The following is a 27,559-nucleotide window of genomic DNA, read 5'->3' as shown; positions in this document are numbered from 1 at the left end:
CATTGCACCCTGACAGGTTTTACATAATCTTAACATGCAAATCAGGACTGTAAATTGTAAATTATAATTTCACATATTTAAGGCAACAATGTTATTTTAACTGCTTCAATTTCTTTGGTACTCAAGTAAAAACTATTTCATGTTTGCAGATTTGCATTAAAATTCCTGTAGAGAGCGTTGCTCATGTAGAAATTTCACATGCCTTTTTCCCCTGATGGATATCTCCACTGATCACTAAGTAGTATTACTGCAGCTGTATTTGTTAAGAGCCCTTTGATAGTTCTGTCTTAATGTGAGCTACTTATAACTGAATCATTTTGTCAGAAAAACTCAGCATAGCATACAGGTGTGACTTTAGGTCACATATTAAACATAAGGGCTCCAGACTGTTGCTGGTGGCCAATGCATGCAGCAGCAGTTGTGGCCTTGGTGCATAAATGAGCTGTTGGGCCCCTAATTCTCTCACACAGGCCCCAAGTTTTCTGTGTGGGAATTTTAATTAATATTTAACGTTAGGGATATGATACATATTGTGGGCACAAAACATAAAAATAAGTAAATGACCTTTTATGACCCAGTGGCCCTAAAGACAACGTATCAATAAAACAGTGCACACCTCACCTTCATTTGCATGGTGCTGGAGTTTCTTACATCTGGGGAAGTGCAACTAAATATTACTGATGACAGAAATATCTTGCTTAGATGCACTTGACAGAAAACTAAACTTGATGGTTTACAAAAATTATCTTATCTTGAGTCACACTTGAAGATGTGACAGAGGTCTCAGGTCTTACTCTTTTAAATAAATACCATCAAAATTCCCATCTGATATACAAACCTGTGTAAGACAGGAAGACAGGTCGACAGGTCAGTTTAGTATGAGGTTATATTTATTTAGAAGTGTATTGATGTCACTCGGTCCACCGTCTCTGCACGGTTACTTTAAAACCCCAGTATTTGCCGCGAAAACAAAAAGGATGACGAATGAGGTTCGGGAATTTTTGGTCCAATCAGAGACGTTTTAAGGAGGGAAGAGGTTTGACTCATTTGAGTGTTCCTTAAATTGGCCAATGGTGCTGTCGAGTCGCCTTTTTTGTGGGCGTGGTTAATTCTTACCAGGATGTGCGTGAACATTTTTGTTTATTATCTCCACTGAGCAACAAAGGAGGCGTGAAAAAGTAGAATTCAGGGTATGGTTTTCCTCTTAAAAACTAAATTGAGCGTATGTGAATACAGAATGGCATGCACCCGCATTGAAAATTAAGCTCATTTGAACAATGACGGTCAAGCCCGTCGTATAAATACGTGTGCTTCCTCTTTATATTTCACGGTAAATGACGAGAGCTAATCGGAAAAGTTATTTTCTTGAACGTAGAAGCGAATAATGTTGAACTGGAAAACATCAACAATCTCGTTGACAATAAATATAATATTGACATTTGAATAAGGAGGTCGCTGTGACATGAAATTGTGATGATAACGTTTGACTTCTTTTTATTTTGTTTTTATGTTGACCGGAAGTCGGATTGCTGTAACGTGGTTTTAGATATTTGTTTTGTATACACGTTTAATACAAATTTGTATCAGCGTAATTTAGCGGTATTTAGCTCGTTGCTCCACACTGATGTTTGCACACAACGGATGAACTATAGCTAACTAGTTAACGGTCCAAGATGAACGTTAAATTACGCTCGAGATACTAAATTAGCCACGTGGGCTAACGTTAGCTGTAAGGAGTTACCTGGTAGTAGTTAACCTGGCTGTGTTTTCAAGGCCAGTTAAAGCTAACGTCGGCAGAATAGCAATCTGCTCTGAATAGCAATCTGTGTTTATGTGTAGCAGTCATCCTGTCTTACCTTCTGTTAGGGGATGGATGCTACTCAGATGATCAGTGACTCAATCTTGGAGTCTGATGAGAACGAAAATGAAGAGGAGAATGATAATAAGAGGGGGCGACCATTGGCTAAACTGTGCATCTTGAAGAATGAACATATCCCCGAGACAGGTGAGTGCTTACTGCTGCTGGTATTATGCCTATGATCTGTTAAATTATGCTTAGTCTGTGTGACTCACTTTCTGTTTTTTTTTTTTTTTTTTATGGATGGTCTTTTTCACCCAGAGTTGCCCCTCTTTTTGGGAAATAACGTGCTGGGCCGTGACCCCAACACCTGCACCCTGCAGTTGCCGGCATCCTCAGTATCCAAGCAGCATGCCACCATCTGCATCTCTGTCTACAGAAGAAGAGGTTGTCATGGTAAAAGGGACATGGAGGCTTTGATGTGGGACCTAGGCAGCATGAATGGGACCCGTAAGGGCCGCTTAAAGCTGACTCCTAATGTACGCTATGCCCTCAGTGAAGGGGACAGTTTGGTGGTGGCGGACATCCCATGTCAGTATGTTAGCTGCGGTGTAGACTCGGTCTCCTTTCAAGAGGACACAAGGACTCCTGTGAGCACAAATTCAGCAGTAAAGGCCAGGTTGGCAGATGCCTCGGGAGAAAAGGGAGGTGACACAAGCACAGGCAACAAGAAATGTGTCAACGGGGGTACAAAGGCTAGAGTGTCATTAAAGCGGACTCCTGTCAGAGCCAGTTGCCTGTCCTTTGAGCAAACTCCAACCCAGCCACAGGGGACCCTGGTCCCAGAATCGGACTCGGATTCGGACAGTGAAAGAGGCGAAATAAGGAGCAAAGCTCTGGGTATGTAAATTATATAAATATGCATATGCAAATTAAGCCCTGCTTTTGTATTTCATGTTTACATGTGCAACTTTGTTATCTTTTACAGTGTCTGATTCTGACTCCCATAAATCCAGTCCCATCCAGTCTACATTCTTGAGCCCCACAAACCAAATCGTCCCTGAAAGGTACATGCGCAAGGGAGAGCTCTTTTTTTTATTTTTTATATATGTATATTTTCAGTAATGGCATATCCAAGCCACAAGTATGTGTCAGTTGATTCAAGCTTTCACTTTCCTACTTGTAATGCTTGTCACCTTGTTTTTCACTATTTTACAGTGAGGATGAAAGTCCCATCACACCGTCCTCCTCCGCTAAAGATAGGCCATACAGACATATCAGCTTCAGCACAGAGGAGACAGATGCAAATGTGGGCCGACAGCAGCTTAAGGAGAAAAAGGCACTTGCAATTGTGGATGACAGTGAAGAGGAGAAAGGAAAGAAGGAAGAAAGAGCAGCACAAGGAGGGACAAAGTCTAAGGAAAGTGGACAACATGTGCCACTGAAACAGGAAAGCAGTGTCAGTCCTACAGGAGAAAATGAATCGCCTGTGTCCACACCAGCACCCTCCACAGATGTGATTCCTGCATTTAACATGGACAGTGACACTGATGTGGAGAGAGAGGATGAGGAAGAGGAGGAAGAGGAAGAGGTGGCGTCTGCAGGGCCTGTGACCTTGAATACAAAACAACAAGTTGAACAGGCGCCAAACTCAGCCCGGTTTCACATGGACAGTGATACAGATGTTGAAGAGGATGAAGATGTTTTAGGTGAAGCTCCTAAAACTCTGCCAAACCCCAAACCTCAGGTTGGTTCAGTTATTCAGCCCGAAAGCATCACTATGGACATTGACACTGAAGTGGAGGATGATGCTGCTGGGTCAGATGCTGCCACAAAAGCAAAAGCCACATCATTTCAGAGTGCACACACAGCTGAGTCTGCTTCTTCACTGCAGCCGAAAGATTTCCACCCAGACGGTGACACAGATGTTGATGACGAGGAAGAAGAAGGAGACTGTGGAACAAATAATAAAAACTCTAAAACAGATGAAACACCAAACAAATCTGATCTAAAGCTTGTTGTGCTTGAATCTACCTCTGCTGCTGCTCACAGCCTGCATCTTGACAGCGACACAGATGATGAAGCCATCCTTGCCCCTGCCATCAGTAAACCCTCAGTGGTTGCTGCTGCTACAGAATCATGCTCCACTGCAGGTGCAGATTTGGATATCCTGTCTGACAGTGACACGGATGTGGAGGGCGATCCTCCTCTGGTTGCACCTGTTGTCGTCAAAAACTTGTCAGTCTCTCCTGGAGCCACTTCAGAAGCTCTCCCATCAGATTTGGACGCAGACACAGATGTGGATGGATCCAGCATGCCCACTGCTGGGGTCAGGGCAAATCCAGTTGACCTTAGAGTGGACAGTGATACAGATATGGAAGATAAGGAGGCAGGTGCAGATTTGGATATCCTGTCTGACAGTGACACGGATGTGGAGGGCGATCCTCCTCTGGTTGCACCTGTTGTCGTCAAAAACTTGTCAGTCTCTCCTGGAGCCACTTCAGAAGCTCTCCCATCAGATTTGGACGCAGACACAGATGTGGATGAATCCAGCATGCCCACTGCTGGGGTCGGGGCAAATCCAGTTGACCTTAGAGTGGACAGTGATACAGATATGGAAGATAAGGAGGCAGGTGCAGATTTGGATATCCTGTCTGACAGTGACACGGATGTGGAGGGCAATCCTCCTCTGGTTGCACCTGTTGTCGTCAAAAACTTGTCAGTCTCTCCTGGAGCCACTTCAGAAGCTCTCCCATCAGATTTGGACGCAGACACAGATGTGGATGAATCCAGCATGCCCACTGCTGGGGTCAGGGCAAATCCAGTTGACCTTAGAGTGGACAGTGATACAGATATGGAAGATAAGGAGGCAGGTGCAGATTTGGATATCCTGTCTGACAGTGACACGGATGTGGAGGGCGATCCTCCTCTGGTTGCACCTGTTGTCGTCAAAAACTTGTCAGTCTCTCCTGGAGCCACTTCAGAAGCTCTCCCATCAGATTTGGACGCAGACACAGATGTGGATGAATCCAGCATGCCCACTGTTGGGGTCGGGGCAAATCCAGTTGACCTTAGAGTGGACAGTGATACAGATATGGAAGATAAGGAGGCAGATATTGGAGAGGCAGGCAAGGATCAGATCGACAGCCTGCACAGACAAAATACTCCTCGGTTGCTGGTTCCCCTTCTGCCAAACTGCTCTACTCCTGTACTGACATCAGGTAATCAGTCAATCAGTCTTCAAGTAAGAACTCAACTGAATTAATGTAGGCTGCAACTAGGTAATATATTTTCACAGCTTGTTTTATTTGGCCAATAGTTTGCTAACAAACATGATATAGAAAAGCATTAAATACTCAAACTGAAGAAGAAGGAACTGGTGAACTTTTGGCATTTTTGCTGAAAAAAAATTAAATCGATCATTAAATTTGTTGTAGATATATCAGTTTTTGTAACTGATCAATTCATTAACTGATACATCTTTGTAGCTATAGAGTAAATTATATATTGATTTTTAATCAATATGATTTCAGTAATTAATTTTTTTATTGCAGAGGTATTTAGCAGTATATTTGTTTTAAATTTCATTAATACTTTATTAATTTATTCTAATTCAATGAGAACAAAACCATTAACTGCAGAAACAACAGCAACTATGAAGAGAAGAATAATACAAATAACATATTTTTAAATGATTCATTTAAAGTGGAAATTCTCATTTTGAACACATATCCTGATTCATTGTTTTGCATTTTTAACATCAGGGGCGGTTTCAGAAGGAGAAGTGGAAGAAATGGAGACTCAGGCTTTCCTGATTCCCTCCTCAGGTGCTTTTAAACTGGAGTTAATTACTTTTCATTAAATCATAGGTGTCTCTTTCTAAAATGGTAGGTATGATAACAAATATTTATGTTAATTTATCTTTACTTAATTTTGTTCTTTTTGTCTCTCAGTTGCTGTATTGTCTTTCTGCTCGGACAGCCAGGAGGATGACGACTTTGTTGTGTTTGAGACTCCGTCCTTCGCTCATCAGACCCGAGATCATCTGATCAGCATGGAACCAACCCAAGCCTTTTTGTTCGAGTCTCCTGGTGACAAAAAAGATGACAAGTCTAGCGGAGGAGAATCTTTCCAGCTGGGATTGTCTGCCAGCAGCCACCTGCAGCTTCAGGAAAAAGTTCTAGCCGTGGAGAGCACCCAAGCATTTGTCTCTGTGGGAGAGGGTGTGAATCTGGAAGATACTCAACAATATTCAGCCGTCTCAGCTACAGAAAGAACCTCTGCAGAGAATGACTCAAACCTGGAGGCAACTCAGGCTTACGGAGAGGTCGAGGAGCCTGCCAGGTGTTCAGCACTGTCAGAAAAAGAAGGTCCGGTAGATTGGGCCCTAGAAGCAACGCAGACATATATTTCAGAGTCCTACAGTGACCCAAAGGACAGTACAGATGAAGATGAGGGACAAAACGGTGCTACTACTGAGACTCAGCCTTCAGACTTCCCTACCTCATCCACTCTTGCCATGGCTGAAACCCAACCAATGCCTCTGTTTGTGGGAGAGGAGAGTTTTTCACCAGGAAATCCTGTTTACTCTGTACAGGAAGTTAAACCTAGAAGACAGAATGAAACAGGAGAGAGGGAAGAACATGGGGAGCCTGCTAAACCTCAGGAGAGACTCTTCAGTGAAGCTCAGTCTACAACCGATACGCAGCCCATGTTTACAAGTTACGGTGAGGAAAGTGCCGATGAAGACTCGTTTCCACGTCCACGAAAAAGAATAAAAAAGCCATTGCAGCTGGAAGAGGAGCAGATGCAGTCCTTCACTGGTTCTGAAACCCAGCGCAAGCATGTTGATGAAACTCAGCCCATGGCTATATCTGAAGATCATGAAAGTGATGATGCAGACTTAATGTCAGGCCCACGAAAAAGAAAAGAAAAGCGGTTCCATCTTGAAGAAGAGCAGACACAACAGCTCACAAATTCTGAGCTCTCTGTTGCTGAAACCCAACCCATAGCTACATGTGAGGAGGACGATGAAGACTCCATGCCAGGGCCACGAAAAAGGAAAGTGAAGCCACTGCAGCTTGAAGAAGAGGAGACACAACAGCTCACAAATTCTGAGCTCTCTGTTGCTGAAACCCAACCCATAGCTACATGTGAGGAGGATGATGAAGACTCCATGCCAGGGCCACGAAAAAGGAAAGTGAAGCCACTGCAGCTTGAAGAAGAGCAGACACAGCCCCTCACTAGTACTGATATGTCTGCCATTGAAACCCAGACAGTTGTAAGAGGTGAAGAAGAGGAAAATGATGATGAGGACTCCGTTCCAGGTCCACGAAAAAAAAAAAAAAAGCAGTTGCACCTTGAAGAAGAGGAGACACAGCCACTTGCCTACCCTGACGTCTCTGCTGTCCAACAGCCTCAGAGAGAGAAGGGGAGACAGTCTGAAGTTGGAACTACTGGAGCCAGTGTTAGAAATTTAAGAGAGACAATGGCAAGATTAAAAGAAGAGGAAGAGCCAGCAGAGTGTTCTGTACCTGCAAAAAGACAGACAAGAGGGGATACTAAAACTCTGCCAAGTACTAGAGGAATGAGAGGAAGAGCCAGGCCTGATGATGATAACAATGAGGAAGAGGTAAAGCAGGCAAAACGGGGTAGAGGAAAGAAAAGTATGAGGCAACAGAAAGAAGAGGACGAAATGTTTGAAATAAAGAGAAACAAGAAACAAGAAGAAGAGAGACTGGGAGAGGAGAAAGATGTCACAGACCTACGACAACAAGTGGGAGAGAAAACTGAGAAGGAAAGGAGGGAGATTGACAACAGAGAAAGGGAACAAGAGGAGATAGAGAGGCAGCATAGGAGGGAGGAAGGAGAAACATTAGAAAATGAAAGTAAAGTAACAGAAAAACAAGAAAGGCTGCAGACTGAGAGAAAAAGACATGAGTTGGAGAGTGCAGAAAAGGAGAGATTAGAGAGGGAAAGGAAGAAGGAAGAAAAAGAGAGACTACAAAGGGAAAAGGTAGAAAGAGAGGAGAAGGAGAGGTTAGAGAGGGAAATGGCAGAAAAAGAAGAGAAGGAAAGGCTGGAGAGGGAAAAGACTGAAAGAGAAGAGAAGGAACAGTCAGAGAGAGAAAAGACAGAAAGAGTAGAGAAGGAAAGGTTGGAGAGGGAAAGAAAGGAGCAAGAAGAAAAAGAATTAGAAGAGAGACTGGAGAGGGAGAGGAATGAAAAAGAACACCAAGCAAGACTGGAGAGGGGAGCGAGGGAAAGGGAAGAAAGAGAGCAATTGGATAAAGAAAAAGAAGCCAAAGAACAATCATTAAAAGAACTACAAGAAGAAGACAAGCCTTCAAGAGGTCGAAGAGCAGCCAGTAGAGCACAGTGCACAGCAGAGCCAGAACAAGACAACAATGATTACCCAGCAAGGAGAACCAGATCTCACTCAAACTCATCCAACTCGGTCAGCTCAGAGATGTCTGCTTCGAGTGTTAACACCCAGGAGAGCAAGGGAAGAGGCCGGGGAAGAGGAACCAAGAGGACCAGTGAGTTGCTCCGGCCAACCCCTGTCAAAAGCAGCAATCGGAGGACGGTGGTGGCAGCGAGGCCACCTGAACGGGGCAGTAATGATATTTGTCTTCAGAGACTCGTTTCAAGGTCTAACTCGTCCAGCTCCCTCAACTCTGAGATCTCCAGCTGCAGTGTGAGCTCTCAAAACAGAGGAAGAGGAGGTATGCAGCGAGGAAGAGGGAGGAAAACAGAATCTGACCACAACTCTGTCCCTGTTGTCGTTAGTCAGAGTTCAGCTCCTAAACTGACAGCCAGAGGTAGGAAGAGCAGGAAAACAGAGAGTTTCTCCAGTGAGGTTCTCTATGATGATGATGATGATGATGATGATGATGATGATGATAATGAAGAGAGGGCAGACTCTCAGCAGGCTGGTACCATTAGGGGGCGTCAGCGAGCCAATGGAAATGGTTCTGCAGCTGCAGTTACACATCAGGAAGACCAGTCAAACCAAGAGGAAGCCTGTGCCAGTGAGGAGTCACTTCAGCCTAAAAGTAAAGTCAGAGGAAGAGGTCACAAAGCAGTAAAGAGTGAAACTTTGGAGGCACCAGTAGCTCCTGCAGCCAGAGATGATGATGAAGCTAAAGACAAAAGAACAAGGAGGAAGAGTGAGCTGGAGGCAAATACAGGAGCAGATTGTAGTCACAGCTCAAAAAATTCTAAAGGGAAAGAGAAAGCCCAAAAAACAGAAGCAGCAGAGGAAGAAAGAGCCGATGAAACAAAAGATGAGACTCGTGCCACTGTCCAAGTGAAGAGAGGAGGGAGAACATCAAGCAGTCAAGTGAAGAACGCAAAGGAATCTGTCCCTGAAGTGGAGGCGAATGAGAGAGAGAAAATGGAGGTGGAGAGTGTCGGGAAGAGAGCCAGAGGTCGGACATCAGTGCTCTTAAAGAAGAAGAAAGAGGGGCTGGAAGAAAGTGGAACATCCGTCACCTCTGTGAACCAGGATGCAAATGAGGCATCAGAGGTGACTGAATGACTTCACTTTTAAACACACATTGAAAGATTTATAGACTTAGAACAAGTTGTGTCGATTTGAAAGAAAAATACATTAAGGCTGAAAGGTAACTATGACAAAATGGAAAGCAGGAATCTCTGTTCTCATGAAGGAAGGCTTTTACCTTGGCTGAATGCCACGGTGCATTGCTGAGTCAGCCTTTCGAATCATCATAATTGACTACTTTCAACATCTGGGGCTATCTTTGTTCCCTCCACTCAGTAGAGTGGTCTAATCTGCTCTGCATCACCATTAGTTTGCTAGTGAATTAAGAGGTTTAATGGTCACTCAGTCACTTCCTACACTTAAATTGAATTGCCTTTCTTTACTATTCTGATCATTCTCTTTGTATGTTTTATTCTTTGTCCTTTCCTGTTTGATATTCTTACACTTTTGCTTGCCCTTCCGTTCCCTCGCCCGTTCCTCTCCCGTTTAGCAGCCCCAGACTCCAGCCAGCAGTGCGTCCCGGAAGCGACAGGCTTCCACAGACTCCTCTCCTGTGGCAAAGACTCCCCGCTCCTCATCTGCTTCCCCGGCAGCAAGCGTTCGACTACGAGCTGTGAGCCAGGCCTACAAGGTCTGTGTGTTTGTCTTTGTAAACCTGTGGGCATTTGTCTCAAAAGATTGAGCACAAGAGGGATTTTTGGCCTCAATAGAACAGATATTTAAAGAAATAAGGTTATGAAAATGCACTTGTGGAGATTTGGATGAAACGATTGATGCCACACTCTGTCTTTAAAGTAGGGTGAAAGAGCGAGGCATGATTAACATAGAAATTGGAATCGGGGGGAAACAACTTGTCTCCTACAAAACCACTAAAGCTGACTAATTAACACCCTGTATCCGTGTTTATTCCTCTCACAGACAGACACGTACCTCTGCAGCAAAATGTTGACGATGTGCCTGGCAGCTACATATAACTCTGACTCTTTGATTATATTTGCTCATCTTTATGCAGATTGGTGAGCTTTAAAGGTGCTAACAGGCTTGTTTCTGACCTTTGGACAGAACCAGGTCAGCTGTTTCTCCTCGTTTCTATACTTTATGCCAAATTAAGCAAACTGGATTCATCTTCGCATCAAAATTTCAGAAAGATACCATATTTCCCAAAGCATCACTTTCATATTCATCTTTACAGTTGGAACTGTTTAATCAAACTCTGCAGAATTAAACATTCATTTTTTGTTTGTTTGGTGAGAGCAGTTGTCTTGAGCTCTGATGGCACCAAATCACACCTCAGTTAACCTCCAGCAGACGGTCTTGTTAGTCATAGGGAAATTTAAAATGGAAGGCTATGCTTTGCTCTAGTATCAGGAACTACAAACACATGAATTTTAACACCCTCCTTTTCCACATTCTTTTGCCAAATTGGATGCCAGATTACCAGAAATCTGTCCAATGAGCTTCTTGTGTTTTGTGTTTTAACGTGACGCTGTCATTTTCCAGGTGCTGTTCACGGGAGTGGTGGATGAAGCCGGAGAGAGAGTGTTGGCTCATTTGGGAGGCAGTATAGCTAAAGGCGTGGCAGACATGAACTGTCTGGTGACTGATAAAGTGCGCAGGACGGTCAAATTCCTGTGTGCAGTGGCTAAAGGCGTCCCAGTCGTCACCACAGACTGGCTGGAAAAGGTGAGTTTCTATAGCAGCAATTAGAAAACTTAAGACTAGACTGATACATGAATGCAGTCATACATACATAAACCTCCTCTCCTGTCCTCTCCTGTCTTCAGAGTGGTAAAGCCGGAAGCCTCCTGTCTCCTAATGCATTCCTTGTGAAGGATCCAGAGCAGGAGAAGAAGTTCTGTTTCTGCTTGCAGGAGTCCCTGAGGATTGCCAGCAGTCAGCCTCTCTTACAGGTGGTCACTCATGCCGTTTATTTCTCTGCTTATATTTTTCTCTGAGGTTGACAGTGAGTCAGACACGGGTTTCCCCATTGACAGATGGTACAGGAGTGGTGTGTAATATTGATGGATAGAAATAGACAGTCATGTTGGGAATCCATCCTCAGTCTATATCTAGTTTGACATCTACCTCCAAGTATCGCTTTTAACTCGGCATCTTTACTGTTGAGTTCGCTCAGATCTATAAGAGAGCAGAGAGTTGATTGTTTATCAGCACTCTGTAACTTGTGGGAAATAATTTTATATTTATTGCAAATGTACTGTGCTTTTCCATCAAATCTGCAGAGATAGATTGATGCAGCATATTGTGCTGATACCAGCTAAAATGAGGGTTTACACACGTTTGACCAACTTCCATTCTCAAGAGCCTTTTATTGGTTTTCTTCATCTTTCTTGCAGGGATTAAATTAAAATGAAGAAAAATCTTATTTGTTTACATGTGTACTGTATCTCTTGTCTCATGCTGTCTCTCAGGGATATGAGATCCACGTTACAAAGTCTGTGAAACCAGAACCAGTTCAGATGAAAGACATCATCTCCTCCAGCAGAGCTACCTTTCTATCAAAGATGCCCTCTTCTCCAAAGGTGCCGATTGAGCTTAGAGCCCATCTCATGTCACATAAAGTAGATTAACATTAACACTCCGTCTTGGCATGTTATCACTCCAACTTTATTTTCTGTCGCCTCACTCTCTCTTAGCCTCAGACTGTAGTGATTTCCTGCGAGGAGGACTGGCGGCTGTGCGGCCCGGCTTTGTCAGCGTCTCTCCCTGTCGTCACAGCTGAGTTCATTCTCACTGGGATCCTGCAGCAGAAACTTGATTTTCAGACTCACAAGCTCTCTCCTCCTACAGCAAACTTGCAGCCTGCAGGGGGCAGAGGACGGAGCAGGAGGAATACTTAGTACTGCTGGAATATGCCATAAAAACCTGCACTATATGTCGCTGTGTGTGTACGAAAGCTGTAGTAGTGGGGTCTGTCTAGCATTTGTAGATTGCCTTCCACGTTACACACCATAGGAACACTCGTGAGTCAGTTCTTTGTCTGTATGCAAGACTGACGATTGTATTTGCCAATGCCAATGGCAGCCCTGCGTTAAATGTATAAAAAACTAATTTTACATGCACAACTTTGCCAGAGAGTGACAGATGCTGAGCCTTCTTAATTTCAAAAATCCACTCTCGCTAGTCTTTTCTCAGCGTATTATCTCTTTTGCCTTGTAAATTGAAATGATGCCATTGTTAAAGCTACGAGCGATGTTGCTGCTATGCAGTGAGAAATAATTGCCCATGAAGCATCCTTGTAACTTTCCCCTCTCGTCTTCCCCTCCACTCCAAACCCCTTTTCTACAACAACAACAAAACACAAAAGAAGGAATGAACTCTGTTGCTATTTTGTATGATCGCTAAGAGCTCTAACTCAATCAGCCAGTTTGGCAGGTGACGAACAGTGAAGTGGGAGTTGGATAAATCTTGTTTGGGTTGTGGAATAGTGGAACTGATGAGGTCTGTTTTGAAATCCATCAGCTGCGGTGGTCAGCAGATGAAACAAAGCTTGTTTCCTGTCCTGATAAGAAGCGCATAGTGCCTTTTATACTGAGATAATCATGAACCTATCAGTGTGTTTGTGGTTCCTGTCTCCATTAACCAACAACACCTACTCCATTAAGGCTTCGTCCAATCCTATTACCTCCAGAGTGAGGCACGATGTAGGCACCTAACTGCTGATGCTGCTTGGACATCAATATCTTATCTGTTTGTCCTTGCCATCCACTTATGTACTCTATTCACTGTATGTATACATGTTTTTATGTATACTGAGTACACATCTGGTTTCCTGTAAACACTTAAACTGTATCTATGCTGTGTCACTGGTGTTTTAACAGTGGACTCGATAGCATGTACTTTTTAGTTGGCCAGCTAATGACTTCACACCACGTTTGTAATCATGGAAGTTGACTGTATTACTGATGAAAAAAATAAATATGTTCTACTAGCTGTGACCACATGTTCATTTACTTTGCAACAGCACACTTAATGTAGACATGTTAGTACTTTTTTTTTTTTTTACTGGTATCTATTATTTTGGACTGAATATTATGACCCTAAATACAAAATGCACAAGGCACAAAATTATCATTGTCTTGTTTACATGTTCCCAGAAGATGTCAACCAAATTGCCCCTTTGTCAGTGGAGGGAGTCACAGACGGACCTTGTTCTGAGTTTAATTTGTAACCATTTTTTGTTTTTGAGAGATTTTATTGATATTACACTTAAAAGGAGTGACTCCTTTTTCAAGTCAGCTTTTTGGCTTTAGAATTGAATAATAATAATGCTTTTATTTTGGTGAGATGATGTAAGCAATGCACCAAAGCGTCCATGTAGTTTAAACACAACTATTCTCAACACATCCACTTTGGACCAAATAATTCCGGGTTTAATCTGCTTTGTGCTGTATCAGTATCCTCTGTGGTCTGCCTAACTAATATCTCGTTCAATAAACCACCTCCTCGCTGTCAGATGTCCATAGGTGTCTTTTGGGGGGCGAGCGGTGGCCGGTGTTTTCCGAAACGAGTCGAGTGGCTCCGAGAGAAGGAGCAGAGCCCGACATATTCTGAACATCTTCCAAATGTTGAGCCCGAGTCGTGAAGTGCATCTCTGGAGGGGGGCGAGGTTGAGAAGGAGGGAGACGACGAAGGAGAAAACAGACAACGATCGCACAGATTTTCACCTCTGAGAGCCTCCCGACGTCCCCGCTGCGACCGCACCGCAGCTCCAACCCGCCAATTAAAGGTGGGTCATTTTCTTCTCCTTTACATACATGTGCGGATGTGTGTGCTGGATGTGTGACTGGTGCGTGACGGGTTAAATTCTGCAGTTTTTTGGTTGATGCGCTTATCGGCTATCCCGGCTCGAGGTGACTGATGAGACTTGGAGCTGCGAGGTTTATCACCGCATTTTACTGGGAGCCAAGAAAGGTGTGAAATTATGTTCTTCCCGTTTAAACGGTGCCGGTTTCATCAAGGGCTTAGTTGAAATATTTTATCTTTTTTTTTAAAATATATTTCTCGGCCTCTTTGATAGGATTCAAATTTATGAAAATAGCCTAAAAATGTTATGTGTGGAATGCCGTTGAGTTTCTTTTTATAACAGGTACGCTTTCAAGCTGGTTATTAGTCCACCTTAATTGGACATATTGGGCTATATATTAGGCTTTAATAGCCTTCTACCATAATCACCATATGAAAATGGTAATTTAAAAAAAAATATTATGTACTCATCTCATTCATGACAGTCTTCATATGATATAGTTTTTGGTCCATCTATGCTCTATTAACTCTTAAAAGCTTGATAGCATCCATTATCTGGGAGGATGCTCTGGCCTGAAGGCTCTCTGGCTGCATCAGACTGCAGTATCCTGCTCATAGACTGTGGCCAGAGCTGCATGAAGGCTCCAAACAACACATGAGAGCAGTGGCTACATTATGATCTTATTTTTATCATGAACAAATTTCACATCTTCTCTTCTATCACCTCTCATAGTGTGTTTGTTAATACTGCACATAGCTCCACCAACCCCCACCCCTCCCTTCCCTCATGTCCACTGATTTTAATGAATCTGACAGGTGCAAGTAATATGGTGGAAACCTGTCGAATCCTTTAGTACGCTGCAGCCAGTTTTGGAGCAAAATAGGTTGTCGGCTGCTACAGGCCTCCTCTGGAAGATAAACTTCAGAGATTATACACTTGGGTTTTGTCTAGATGAGATATTCTGGTTGTTTGTTTCGTATCTTTTTTGCTCTGCTGATCTGAAACATGAGAAGAATTGTTGTGATCTTTCAGAAATTTTAATAGATCCCATTTTGGTGGTGGGGAACATTTGTTGCCACATCTAAAGTAAACATTCATGCACTTTCACGTGTTTTTTGATGTGACAATGCTAATTTTTCTTTTTTTGTTGCCTCATAATTTATAAATGTCAAGCACTGTAAGAACAGTTTGTACCTCTCTGCAAATGTGTCTAAGTTCACTTCAAGCATACTTCTTCATCATTAGGGGGCTTGACCCCATGTTCCCCGCATCACTTGTGCACTTGTGCAAAGAAAGTGAAAATGAAAGAGAAATGATGAAGGGTAAAGACAGAGTTTGCTTTGTTCCCTACATCTGCAGTCACTAAAGGCATTTCCGCCTCTTTAAAGGCCGTGGACAAAGACCTGCCTGTCCCTTCAGTGAAGCAGGGAGTTTGGAGTTTGAAGGAACACAGGCACAGGCTTTGATTTCAGAGTGGGATACATTGCCGTGGATTATATAAGATAAGGAGGAGGAGAGGATGAAAGAGACGTGATGAAAAAGAGAGTGAGAAAGATCCAGAGAGAAGCGCAGAGAAAGTGGGAAATGAGACACATGCCCTGAGACAGTGAGCATTCGGGATAAGAGGAGTCATACTGAGAAGATAAAATGTAGTTGAAAAAAAGCGAGAGATGATACAAAACTGTCTAACAGAAGCACAGAAATTTCAGGTTTGCAGCCGAGGAGGACAGGGAGAGTTGAACGGGTTCATGGTGGTTGAAGGTATCGCTACTAGACCTGAGAATGATGAAGTTGACAATAGAGAATGGAAGAAAAATAAAGATGAAGACTGAATGAAGCTCTAGAAGTCAAGGGAGGATAGCAAACGGCAGGCTTGTCTGTGTGTATGGTTTGCAGCCTAAAGGAAAATGTATGAATACGCTTATTGTCTGTGCTTTCATGTGCTTGCGTGTTTGTGCTCATTGAGGCGGACCTTGTTGTGGTTTTGGCCTTAAATGCTCAAAATGACATAAACAAAGGAGAAGATTTGGATATTTTTGCTGCACACATCCTGAACAGAAACTAGATTGTTTGTGGTGACTCCGTGACTGCTGTGACGAGCAGATGGACACGGTTCCCCTCTCTTTTTCTTCACTGTGAGCCAATCCCACGTTTCAGATTGGTATGAATTATATGCTGATTCTGACGGGGGTCAACAGTCAGATTTTTTGTCGGATGTTACAATCAGTTCTTAATGCTTCAAACGAAGCTTCAAACTCTGAGAAACAAAGATGGGGACTGCTGTTGTGAAATTACAGTCAAATGTGAAACATGACTGGACACTGAGAGTTTGTTTTTGCGAAGACACAAAGTTCTGTGATGCAGCTTTGTTCCATAATTGGTTTCAGATACAATAAAATCAGTGGGCTTTTAGGCTTTCAGCCCAGAATGTGGCGTGAGGATGTGGCAGACAGTGCACACAGCTGTTTGAGGCCTTCTGGGAAACAGCAGTTCTGCTTGTCAGATTGTGACACTGTGAAATGTTAATTGTTCACATTAAATAATAAGGAACAATGAGTGCCTCCTTGGTGTTGCACTTTAAAAATATGTTCATGTATGTAAAGACAGATGGCAGACACAGAAAATGCACACATGCTCACACACAGTGTGAGGAAGGCTTAACTCGTCATCATCTCCAGCAGGAATGAGATGTCTTATGACGTCTCTTGTGTTGCACAGAGACACTTCAATCATTGCTGTGTGTTTATTAGCTGCTGCAAAGTGTGACTGTGAGCACTGCAGGTGTTCCCTCCCCATCCCCTCCTGGGCTTTGTAAATGAAAACTGCAGCAAAATCTCTTTTGTACAAACTGGCTTGATGTGCTGCCTCATATGCCTCAGTGTAGGAAAAGGCCATTAACATTATATAATCTTCTCAATGTTTTAACTGAGTTCCTTTACAGCAGATCATGTGTTCCTGTGGAAAAGGTACTCAGCCTGCTGCTCTGTTATTCTGGACATTTCCTATGGGAAACCTAGCTGAGTCATTACACAGATCACCCTTATCTAAATTACCTTGAGGTTAATGAATTATTTTGTGTGGGAATTCAGACATGTCATCAAAAGGGAAGAGCCTAAGACATAAATGGCTGTTTATAAAGCCTTTAAACATCACTATCCCCAACACATAAACCGACTCATGACCCTAAGGTATGTTTTAAGTCCTAATGAAGTTCTCAGCATCTCAGCAAAGTCGGAAGTCCAGTAATATCCCCAGGCAATGGCAGATACATTTAATTTACAGGAAGTGAAAGATTATCTGCAGATAATCTCTTCAGGGAGAGCTTTTTGTTTTAGATTTTAGTATGATTAGATAGCCTAATTGAATTATTCTGCCTTATAAGGAATGACGCGAACGAAAGAAACAAAGAAAGACAGACACTGTTTAGTATAAATGATGAAACATATTTATAACATTATCATGAGATTGATGTACATATTTTGGCCTGATAATGATCATTTTCCAGTTCATAGATAACCCTGGCTGCCTGCTTCTCAGATGCTGCACTGTGATCCCTGCAGGTGTTCCTCCTGGTCCCCTCCTGGGCTTTTAAAATGAAAACCACAGGACAGTTTCTTTTGCCCCGACCCATTGATGTGTTGCCTCTGATGTCTCTGCACAGAAGGAGGCCTTTCAAATCATCAGTATCCCCTCAGTGCTGCAATTAATCGGAATTCTTCTCAGAAACTTTCTCAGGGTGTCGCAGAAATTACATTTTGCGCAGTTCCCTTTCACGTTTTGGACATTTCTTGTCTGAATATATTGTACATACATTTTTATGGGTTGTCCTACTGAGAGGATCCATTGTAGGGTAATTTTAGGAGATGTTACTCTGATAAGAGTCTACAATGATCATGGCAGACTTCATGGGAAAAGGTTTCTATTGGAAGGAACATTTTACACTTTAGATTAGTGACAGTGACATTTTAGAGGATCACTTCTAACCTGTGCATTTATTGTGTGTGTTGTATGTTGGCAGGGAACCAATGAAAAGATTTCCATTAAATTTGTTGCACTGATTAATGTTGGCCCAAATATTGGGTGCAGGTGATCTGAATCAAGGATTTAGGCCAGAAAAATGTCACATTGTAGACTCAAACTACATTAGTCACTTTAGTCCAGATCTTAATTGGTTTTCATGATTTCCAATTAATTCCCTGTATAAAGACAAACTGTCCAAATATGAATTTATGTACAAATATGTAGGCAGTAAAAAAATGTTGCCTATAATGTTGACTTTCTCTGAAAATATATATTGTCCTTTTTCTCTCCAGACGTAAAAGAATCAGTCAAGATGGTGACAATCGTTGTGATTGCAGTCAGCTTTCTGATCACCACAGGTATGTAAAAACAAAATGGTCATGTCCTTTCCTCAAGTAGTGATAGTAAAATATTTCAATTGTGTATTATTCCACCGATGTCAGTGTGCAGTCTTTTGATAATTAACTGATCATTCTACACTCATTTTCTCTGCAAACGTTTTGAATTAATAGTTTTATGGTTTAAGAATAGTTTTATGGTGTTGGAACTGGCAAAATGTTTAATATATAATAAAAAATTATATAATAGAGAAGAAAACACTCAGAAACTGTACTTCAGTCAAAGTGTTTAAAAAATAATTCACATATTTGATGTGACCTTTAATGATTATTTTTGAATCTTTATTTACAGCTCTTTCTGCTCCTGTAAAAGGTAAAACTGTTGTGCATCATTTATAATTCTGACCCATCCATTACAAATTATAAGCTTTCCTTATCCTCTGATGAGTTTGTTTCTTTTATCCACCTTATTATCCAGGTGATGGAGAATCCACAACCTTATTCCATGGGGAGGATTTCCACATCCTGCTGCCCTCGCTCATGGTGGAGGTGACGTTTTGGAACAAGTCCGCTCCTCGGTCATCTGTTGTGGTCCTGATGACGGGGGGCACCACTATAGTCGGCGGTCGGGCCAAAATCAACCGCCACCTCAGCCACGTCGTTATAGAGGCTGTGGACGAGGGAGACGAGGGCATGTACACTGTGAAGAATCCTGACAAACCAGATTATGTCAAACGCATTTCGCTGATAGTCAGAGGTACTGGTTGACATGACACATTAGAACTATTTCCATCATTCACAGTGGCTTATTTCAGCATTTCTGCATTAAATACTTTCACTTTCAATACTTAAATTTGCTAACGATATTACTGTGATGGAAATTTTTGAAATGAAGTGAAGAAGTCAGAGGAGACCATTCTGGGTGACAACACAGGGATGTTTATTGACAACAGCTCATACGAGGAGAGAGATTACAACATGTGGCCGTGACCAGTTGCTAAACCTCTCTGCCTGAACTCTCCCACAGGCTCAGTTATAAGGAACACATTCTTCCTGATAAGGATGAGAATGTTTCCTTCCCGCTTAACAGTGAGTCTGCTAGGCTGTCTCCAGTGTGAGTAGAATCAACACTCATCTTGAAACAGTTAGTTCATGAGGTTGGGGTGTCCTAATGTGGCGTTTACCCCACATCAGAGGAGTCAGGCCCGAACAACAGAGTTTCCCTGACTTCTGTGCTTTCACCAGAAAAGTTGTACTTTCAATTCTGGACTTTTACTTTTTGTGAAGTATTTTCACATGGTGATTTTGTTTCTTTAATATGTAAGGATCTAAATACTTCCAGGATGACATCATAGGTACAACTGCAGGATGAAGAATAAAGCTCTCACATCTGATCTGAAGTCAAAATCACCATGTTGTCGTTTCAACCACTTTAATCATACAGTCAGCAGCTGAATAAACTTCACATTTGGACAACCCATTTTCCCGTTTGTGTTACAAGTTGCAGCAATGTTGACTTTGTACTCTGACTGGCAATTCAGATGAGATTAAACACACAAACCTGATAGAAGGAGGGAATGATTCAAAGGCGCAAAGGGAGGAGTGGGCTTAAACCCAGCACGGATGAAAACGATTCCAGTACGTGGAGGAAGTGCCATATGGAGGCAGTAATGGGTTGTTAGGTGATGAAGAGGTGTGTGTGTGTTTGTGTGTGTCCTCGGTGTGAGAGCATGCTGGAGCTGTGAGGCAGTAATTATGCAGCTCTTTAACTACCAACTGACTCCCCTCTCCATCCCTCCCTGCTGTTTTCCTGTCTTTATCTTGTCTTTACTCTCTTTCCCTCTATTCTGGTTTGTGTCCCTACCCCTTCATTCCCGTCACCCTGATATTTTTGGATCAGTGCTCCTTCGTTTCTCTGCAATCTGTCCCCTTTTCGCCACATCTGTCAAGCTATTCCTTCATCTTCTCTCCTCATTCCTTCACCTCTAACTGTCCTTTGTCTCACTAAAAAAAAAAAAAAAAAAAAAAAAATCTGTTTTCTTTCTTCACTTCAAGCAAATAAACTCGCTTTCTGTGTTCATTTCTGCTTAAATGTCAGTCAATTTCTGGTCCACTATAATTAGACTTGTTGCTTATTTTTTTTTACCAAAGAACAAGGTGCTCATCGCCCTGCTTTTGTGTTCTAGATTGCTCCAACGAGCAGATCATCAAATATGGAGACAACTACCGTATTCCGTTGTCAGGGGTGGAACGTCCCATCACCCTGGAGTACAGGCGCAGTGCTGTGGAGGCCAACGAAACAAATAAGTAGGGTCAACAAAATTGCATTGATATCTTGGGTTGATGCTGAGACAGTATGCCATGCTCTTTGACTTTCTCTCCTGCAGACCTGCTTTGGTGCTGCTGACCACCACAGGGTTGTCCGTGTACCCCTATCAGGGTCGTATCAGCGTCAGTGATCGTTACGTTACCCTCAGCACTGTTACGGGTGCAGATGAGGGCAGCTATACTGTCCGGGATAGCAGAGGTGTCATCCAAAGAAAAGTGTGTCTCAATGTCAAAGGTGAGAGTGCAAATAAAGACAAACCATTTCTTCTTCCATGCTTGACTTGTTGTAAATGACCAGACCCTTGTTGTTGTTGTTGTTGTTGTTCCTTTCTAGTTTTTAAGCTTCAACGTTTGCCATAATGGCTTTTTAAAAACTCAAATGTTAATGGGCTCTTGCCGGCTAATGCATAGATGATCCATGGGTTTGTAAGCAGAGCTGCGATGTATTTCTCCCCTCTCTGTTTGTCCTTCAGAACACAAAGAGTTTGTGACCCTGCCGTACGGTAAAAGACTGAAGATCAACCTCCTACTCAACAGCTCTTTGGTGCAGCTCTACTACAGCCTCAAGACAGACCCCACACCCCATCTGCTGCTGGACAAGGGAGAATTTACAAGTGTAACTAGGGCCTCTTATTTATATATAGTCCCACCACTCTTGTGGTTGTTTGTTTTCTGTATTTTACAGTTTTTTCATGTCAAGGGTGCAAATGTCTGTGTTTTCATCGTAGGCCCAGGTGGAAATGGATCTCCAGGGCCGTCTCTCTTTGGAGGGTTCGCTGGTTTATCTGAATGATGTCAAGGTTGCAGATGCAGGCCAGTTCAAAATTACAGACATGCAGGGATTCACTGTGTCCACCATCAACCTGGAAGTACAACGTAAGGAAGGAGTGGGGCTAAGACGGACTGGTTAAAAATTTAAGGCTTAAGCAAAGGGTTACATTGATGTGAAAGTAGCTATTGGGTGGTATGAAAGGATAGTAGGCAAAATAAGGGTTCTGTACTTCAGTAATTTAAAAAAAAAAAACGAAGAAAGAATAATCTCTTTCTTTTGTCTGCTGTATTCATGCATTGGAATTTCAAGTCATCAATGAAAGGTCAGTTGAATTATTTACCCTCCTACTCCTGTCCTTCTCTCCCCTCCTCCACTTTGCCTCCTTGTAGCCTACAGGATGGAGTCACTGTTTGTGGCCATCATTGCACTGTTGGGCCTGCTGGTTTTCCTTCTGCTGGTCTGCCTGCTGTCCTGCCTGATCAAAGTGAAGAAGAGGGCAAAGAGGGCTGCTGCCTTGGAGAAGATTGCCCAGAATGCTGGCAAAGAGGATGAGGGAGAGGCCTTCAGACAGGTTGGAAGAACACATGCAACTGGCAATGTGAGGACGACGATGATGTATATTCAGATATAGTGAATGACTTTTGTTTTGTATCTGTGTGCATCTTCACAGGTGGTCAAGAACATCACCAAACTCAGTGAGGAATCCAAGCATTCCCAGGCTGACAATACAGAGAAATCTCAGAGCACCGAGGTGGACATTAAAGTAAGGACGTGTGATATTTTGCTCTTAAAACTGAATCATTATAAGGTTTTAATAATGTCTCAATTTGTATACTGTTTTCTGCATTTAGACAGTTGCAGCTTATTCAGAATGATGCTGCTAGAGTCCTCACTAAGATCAAGAAAGTGGATCACATCAGTCCAGGTCTCAGATCTTTGCACTGGACTTTATAACGTTCCCATTGGTTTATAACGCTTTGAATGGTTTAGGGCAAAAATACTTTTCTGACCTGTTGCTATGTTATGAGCCATTTTGACCTCTTAGGTCTTCTGGGACAGGTCTGCTTTCTGTCTCCAAAGTCAAAACTAAACAAATAAATACAGCTTTCAGTTTTTATGCACCACATATCGAGAACAAACTCCCAGAAAACCTGAGGTCTGCCCCAACTCTCAGTTGTTTTAAATCAAGGCTGAACACATTTCTGTTTGCCACTGCCTTTTATTGAGTTAAATTTATTAAAAAAACCTTGCACTGCACTATGACTGCGCTGTGACTTCTCCTATTTTATTCAATTTTAGCTTCTTATTATCTTCCAAATTGTTTTACAATTTTGAAAAAACCTGTTGATATGCTCCTTTTATACTTCCTTGTGTGTCTGTTACAATCTTGTCTTAATGTCACTTTGAATTTCCTTTAAAAGATCCATGTTATACAAATATACTTGCCTTACTTTGTTGTCTTCCTGAACTCAGGGTCTGGAGGTTTCCTCTAAAGAGGTTGGGGTCGATAATCTAGAGACCAGTGACTCTGGCGTTGGCTTTAACACTGCGCTCCCACTGGACACTGACACTGATGTCCCAGATCAAATCCCTGACTCTGAGGCTGTAAGCATCTCTGTTACTGCTGAACCCAAACCAAGTCCTCTGTCTGCTGCCGAGTCCAAGGCAAGTACTCCACCAGCTATGGAAATTAAGCCCAGTCCAGTATCTGAAACTAAAGTCAGTCCAATTCCTGAGACCAAGAAAACCCCTGATCAGCCTGTTGCAGTCAAGTTGAATCCACCAAAACCAGCAGATGTTAAACTTAGCCCAACCCCGAGCCCCAAGACTGGTCTGAGTCCAGCCGATGTAAAGCCTTCCCCCAGCCCAGCTCCGAGCCCCAAGGCTGGTCTAAGTCCAGCTGATGTAAAGCCTGCACCCACTCCAAGCCCAGAGCCCAAGCCTGGTCTGAGTCCAGCTGATGTAAAGCCTGCACCCAGTCCAAGTCCGGAGCCCAAGCCTGGTCTGAGTCCATCTGATGTAAAGCCTGCACCCACTCCAAGCCCGGAGCCCAAGCCTGGTCTGAGTCCAGCTGATGTAAAACCTGCACCAAGCCCAAGCCCAAGCCCGGAGCCCAAGCCAGCTGTTCCCAAAGCAACCACTCCGACACCCGAGAGTAAGAGTACCTTAGCACCCGCTCCTGAGCCCCCTAAAGCAACCACACCGGAACCCATTACCAACGGTACACCTGAGCCAGGGCTGGACTCCAAACCAAGCCCAGATCATGCTGATATCATTGGAGCCTCGGCTCCAAAAGCAGTCCCGCCTAAAACCCCTGAAGTGGAACAGAAATCTACTGGTGCTGTATTAGAGGCTAGTAAAGATGGCACCGGGGCTGAGGATTCATCCACCACCACCTGAGAACTGCACCTGCAACAACACAAAGGAAGCCCCACAAATCTTCTCCATCTACCACCACTGTAGACAATCGAACACCCCCTACCAAATAATGAGGAAACCACTGCAGCTGGGGCGAGGACGTCAATTTTACTTGTCTAATGCCTGAATACAATTTTACCTTCAACATGGAATCTCACTTGTCTCTAACTAACGCGAAAACCTTTGAGACTTTCTGATTCAAAAAACTCTTCACATGATAAACGCGCCCTCTGACTGTTATACATTTTAGTTGTACACACCACGCAAACTTTTTTTTTTTTTTTTTTTGTAACTTCACAGTAAAACTGCCAGACTGCAAATTACATCCTTTGCAGAGTTTACAACTTAAATGTTAACTCCACATAAGGTCTTTTCTAAAATATCCCGACAGGTTTACAACATTTCATTATATATACATACTAGACTTACTTATTTGACCTGAGCCAACCACTGGTTTCCCCTTAGATGCTTGTTCCTCTATCAGCGTGTGGATAAAGCAGACAAAAGGCATATAATCTCAAGCCTACTGAAAAGTGTGATGGCATCAAAAATCCTCTGATCACACTTGACACTGTTGTTGATGTTGTGTACATAGCTGAAATTTAGATTTGTTTTACTTGTCCCAGTTCTCTTGCTTCAAAAACATCCACAATACATGATCACATACTGAATAAAAGAGTTTTGCGTAACTTTAACCCCACAAAAAATATACTAATAACACTAACACTAGTATTTATAGTCTGAGATTGAGATTCGTGCTCCCAGTGTATATCTCAGATTTTTTTAAATGTATTTTGCAGACTGATCCCTAAAGTCTGTATCAACAACTTTACAGTGTTTGATCTGGATTTCTCGATGGCTCTGTAAAAATCCAAGTAGTCTTACAGTTTAATAGGAAACTCGTGCCAACAGAAACTTCAGGCACTCAATAGGACCACCCTGTTCCCGCTGTGCGTTGGGCTTCTCAAAGATGAAACACTGAATCAAAGTGTGTGGTAAGTTCAAATAGTTACAAAATGCTTCTTTTGCTTGCTTATTTCTTCTTTTTTTTCTTTTTTTTTTGCGTTCTTCTCTCTGCTGGTTTCCCCTCGTCTTTTCGTATTTTTGTTCTTTTTGTCTGTTTTGTCCTCCCTTGATGCTCATCCTTCTTTCCTCCCTTCTTTCTCTCCCGCTGTCTCCTTTCATTTGCTTGGCGTCCTTTTAAATACTTCAATATATGGCCTTTTGACAGAAATTAGAACATAAACTTAGTGATTTATTTTTTATTCAAACTAGATATTAAAGTACAAGGTTGTTTCTATGCCTTTGTCCCTGTAAAATTTGGCAAAAGCTTTAATATTTATGCCTTGTATCTTCACTGGCTCCAAAATACTCCCACAGTATCAGGCCTTTGTTAATGCCATGACACTTTCATCCCAAAGCTGGTCTGTGTGAGCTCGGAAGGACATGGATGTCCAGTCAAAACATTTTGATCTCATTTGAAGCTCTTGTGTGGTGCAGAGGAGGTGTGCAGAAAACATTTGCATGTGACAAAATGCATGTCTCTACTTCATGTTTTAACCGGCCACTGGCAAACCGATGACTGTCCAGGTTTGATGCACTGAAATCGACGACAAGCATTTTGGATTCTTTGACAGAAGCACAAAAAAACAGCCATGAAAATTCAAACAAACAATCAGAGAAAAGTAGGAAAATTATGAGTAGATCCATCAACAATAAATGGGCCTTTCTGTGTAACTTTCCTGACAAATAGATTTTTCTTGTGAGTAAATAATGAAGATGTTGTGTCAGCATCTTAAAAAGCCATAAGACAAGGTAAATTTTGATGTCAGATTTGATACTAATATATCAACTAAAATTACGAAAAATAAATATATAAATTAAAATCAAGGTGCCTCAATGTTAAATGGATGAACAGTATCAGTTAGATGTATTTCACATGGACAAAATGGCATTTTAATATTAAATGTGTGAAACACTGTCTATGCCTCGATCTGCCTGGGTCTGTGAGGGAACCACAAACCCATTTGGCTATACTGACAATGCTCTTTATACAGATGCGTAAACCACACACTTCAGCCTTGTAAATATTGCATGTGTATGCTAGTTTAACCCCCCATATGATTGAATGTTTTTAGTGTATAGAACAGTTGTTGTATTATAAAAAAAAAACTAATCTAAATTTCTCACCAAACTTAAATCTAATATAAGAATCTATACGCACATACAATATACTATATAAACTAATATTCACTAATGTCTTGAAATAATTTAACAACCAAATATTGTATAAATCCATGAAGACTATATTAGCTCTTTTTAGATCAATTATCTGCATTATTGCCATTCCAACCTGATGATACTCACAGCATACAGTATCTCTCACACTAATTACATGTTGTATTAAAATGTTTAACCGATGTCACTTGAAGCATTGACTGCAGCATGCCCACGACATGTTCTGAACGACAGAAGTTGTGTCTGTGTGTGAGTGACCAGAGGTGTGATGTTTTAACGTTGCTGTCATTGTGTGTGTCGGGGATTTATGCGTTTCAAGTCTGTATGCCTCTATGACGCACGCATCTATGAGTGTGAGTGACTGTGTGCTGAATCAATGCACAGGTAGTTTGTGCAGAATGAAACAAACTAATGTACTTTTATGCGTGCTTCTCCATCTGTTGTAAGGTGTCCATGTGCCTGCTTCAATCGTCTTGCAATGTGAAGAAAACAAGTGCTGTGTTGAAGTTATGAGTGCGAATGTGTTTAAAAGCCACAAAAAATTGTAAAAGATATTGATATTAGAGTGACTTTTGTCTTTGTTTTAGTGCCTAACATGTATATTGGATAGTTGGCCTGTATTCTTTCATTAGCCACTTCCTAATGGCACCTTTGTCTTATTAGGTATGATATTCACAGATGTAGAACACCTGGATGAACCAAGTGATACCACTGACTGGCCTAAGATGTGTTAATGTGGATAGAAATGATGAAAGAGAATCTGACCTGACTTGATTATAAATACCAACTGTTGAGTGCACTTTATTTGTAAGTGAGGGTGTTTTCATCAGTCGAGTCAGTTGCCTAATTTGGAGTATGTGAGCGAATTCATGATAGCAGGAGATGAATGACAAAGCTCTGTGTGGGTAACACTCTGGGTTATTATTGTGGAAAGCAATTGATGAGAGATGGCTGAAACAGCCATTCTGTGCTCCACCACTACTGTGTATTGTCAGTGACTGTAAAAACCAATCCACCCAAAGTGAGTCGGGATGTGAGAGAGCCAGATCGTGAGTGGTGGTCATGACGAGCCTTTGTTTTACACATTACCAGCATCTCAAAGAAGGCTCAGTCTAGTGGGATCAGTTATTACATCTGACTGGTGTCAGAGGGATTGTGATTTCATGCTCACCTCTGATAAATCACTAATAGAAACCGCTACTGTTCATACCACTGGTACTCCTTGCACTACGTGAGTTGTCTCTGCCCTCTCTGATTACTGCTGCTGTACTGGCCTGGTTGTGGTGTGATGTCCCACGTGGTCTCTCTATAATCCTTTTTTGCACAACACTTCACACAGATGTTTTGTAAAGACATTTTTTTCTCCTTTATTTCATGT

General features: G+C 42.3%; 2 protein-coding genes across 3 annotated transcripts; both read left to right on the top strand.

The window, feature by feature from the left end:
- The first annotated feature begins 1,542 nt into the window (after window positions 1-1,542).
- mdc1 (mediator of DNA damage checkpoint 1) lies at window positions 1,543-12,617 on the top strand. Its single transcript, XM_069695646.1, has 11 exons — window positions 1,543-2,005; window positions 2,120-2,698; window positions 2,787-2,865; window positions 3,017-5,019; window positions 5,563-5,625; window positions 5,752-9,326; window positions 9,793-9,933; window positions 10,803-10,985; window positions 11,087-11,212; window positions 11,732-11,842; window positions 11,957-12,617. Exons 1-11 carry the CDS (start codon window positions 1,870-1,872, stop codon window positions 12,158-12,160), a joined length of 7,200 nt encoding a protein of 2,399 aa, XP_069551747.1. The 5' UTR covers window positions 1,543-1,869; the 3' UTR covers window positions 12,161-12,617.
- Window positions 12,618-13,787: 1,170 nt separating this feature from the next.
- On the top strand, window positions 13,788-25,822 carry LOC138619296 (uncharacterized). Of its 2 annotated transcripts, none has more exons than XM_069695626.1 (11): window positions 13,788-14,049; window positions 18,381-18,446; window positions 18,778-18,798; window positions 18,904-19,182; window positions 20,612-20,732; window positions 20,813-20,988; window positions 21,227-21,369; window positions 21,482-21,629; window positions 21,915-22,096; window positions 22,196-22,288; window positions 22,999-25,822. In XM_069695626.1, the coding sequence occupies exons 2-11, from the start codon at window positions 18,401-18,403 to the stop codon at window positions 23,923-23,925; spliced, it is 2,136 nt and encodes a 711-aa protein (XP_069551727.1). In that variant the 5' UTR covers window positions 13,788-14,049; window positions 18,381-18,400; the 3' UTR covers window positions 23,926-25,822. The 2 variants fall into 2 exon arrangements, with proteins under 2 accessions (XP_069551727.1, XP_069551728.1); XM_069695627.1 differs by lacking the exon at window positions 13,788-14,049 and adding an exon at window positions 14,136-14,234.
- The last annotated feature ends 1,737 nt before the right edge of the window (window positions 25,823-27,559 follow it).

Source organism: Brachyistius frenatus, unplaced genomic scaffold, assembly GCF_029030835.1.
Source record: "Brachyistius frenatus isolate BFR_SWC_R1_liver_20210118 unplaced genomic scaffold, ASM2903083v1 Contig_20, whole genome shotgun sequence".
In the NCBI taxonomy this organism is placed as follows: Eukaryota; Metazoa; Chordata; class Actinopteri; family Embiotocidae; genus Brachyistius; species Brachyistius frenatus.
Note: the sequence above shows the minus strand (reverse complement) of the source record. Positions and strands in the feature narration are given on the sequence as shown.

What these genes read in the sequence shown, in the direction of transcription:
- LOC138619296 (XM_069695626.1), top strand. Translation starts at nt 18,401, where the DNA reads ATGGTGACAATCGTTGTGATTGCAGTCAGCTTTCTGATCACCACAG. An exon ending in CAGCTTTCTGATCACCACAG is followed by an intron (nt 18,447 to 18,777) that starts GTATGTAAAAAC and finishes CTTTATTTACAG; the next exon opens with CTCTTTCTGCTCCTGTAAAA. An exon ending in CATCAACCTGGAAGTACAAC is followed by an intron (nt 21,630 to 21,914) that starts GTAAGGAAGGAG and finishes GCCTCCTTGTAG; the next exon opens with CCTACAGGATGGAGTCACTG.
- mdc1 (XM_069695646.1), top strand. Translation starts at nt 1,870, where the DNA reads ATGGATGCTACTCAGATGATCAGTGACTCAATCTTGGAGTCTGATGAG. An exon ending in TTTCCTGATTCCCTCCTCAG is followed by an intron (nt 5,626 to 5,751) that starts GTGCTTTTAAAC and finishes TTTGTCTCTCAG; the next exon opens with TTGCTGTATTGTCTTTCTGC. An exon ending in ATGCAAATGAGGCATCAGAG is followed by an intron (nt 9,327 to 9,792) that starts GTGACTGAATGA and finishes TCTCCCGTTTAG; the next exon opens with CAGCCCCAGACTCCAGCCAG.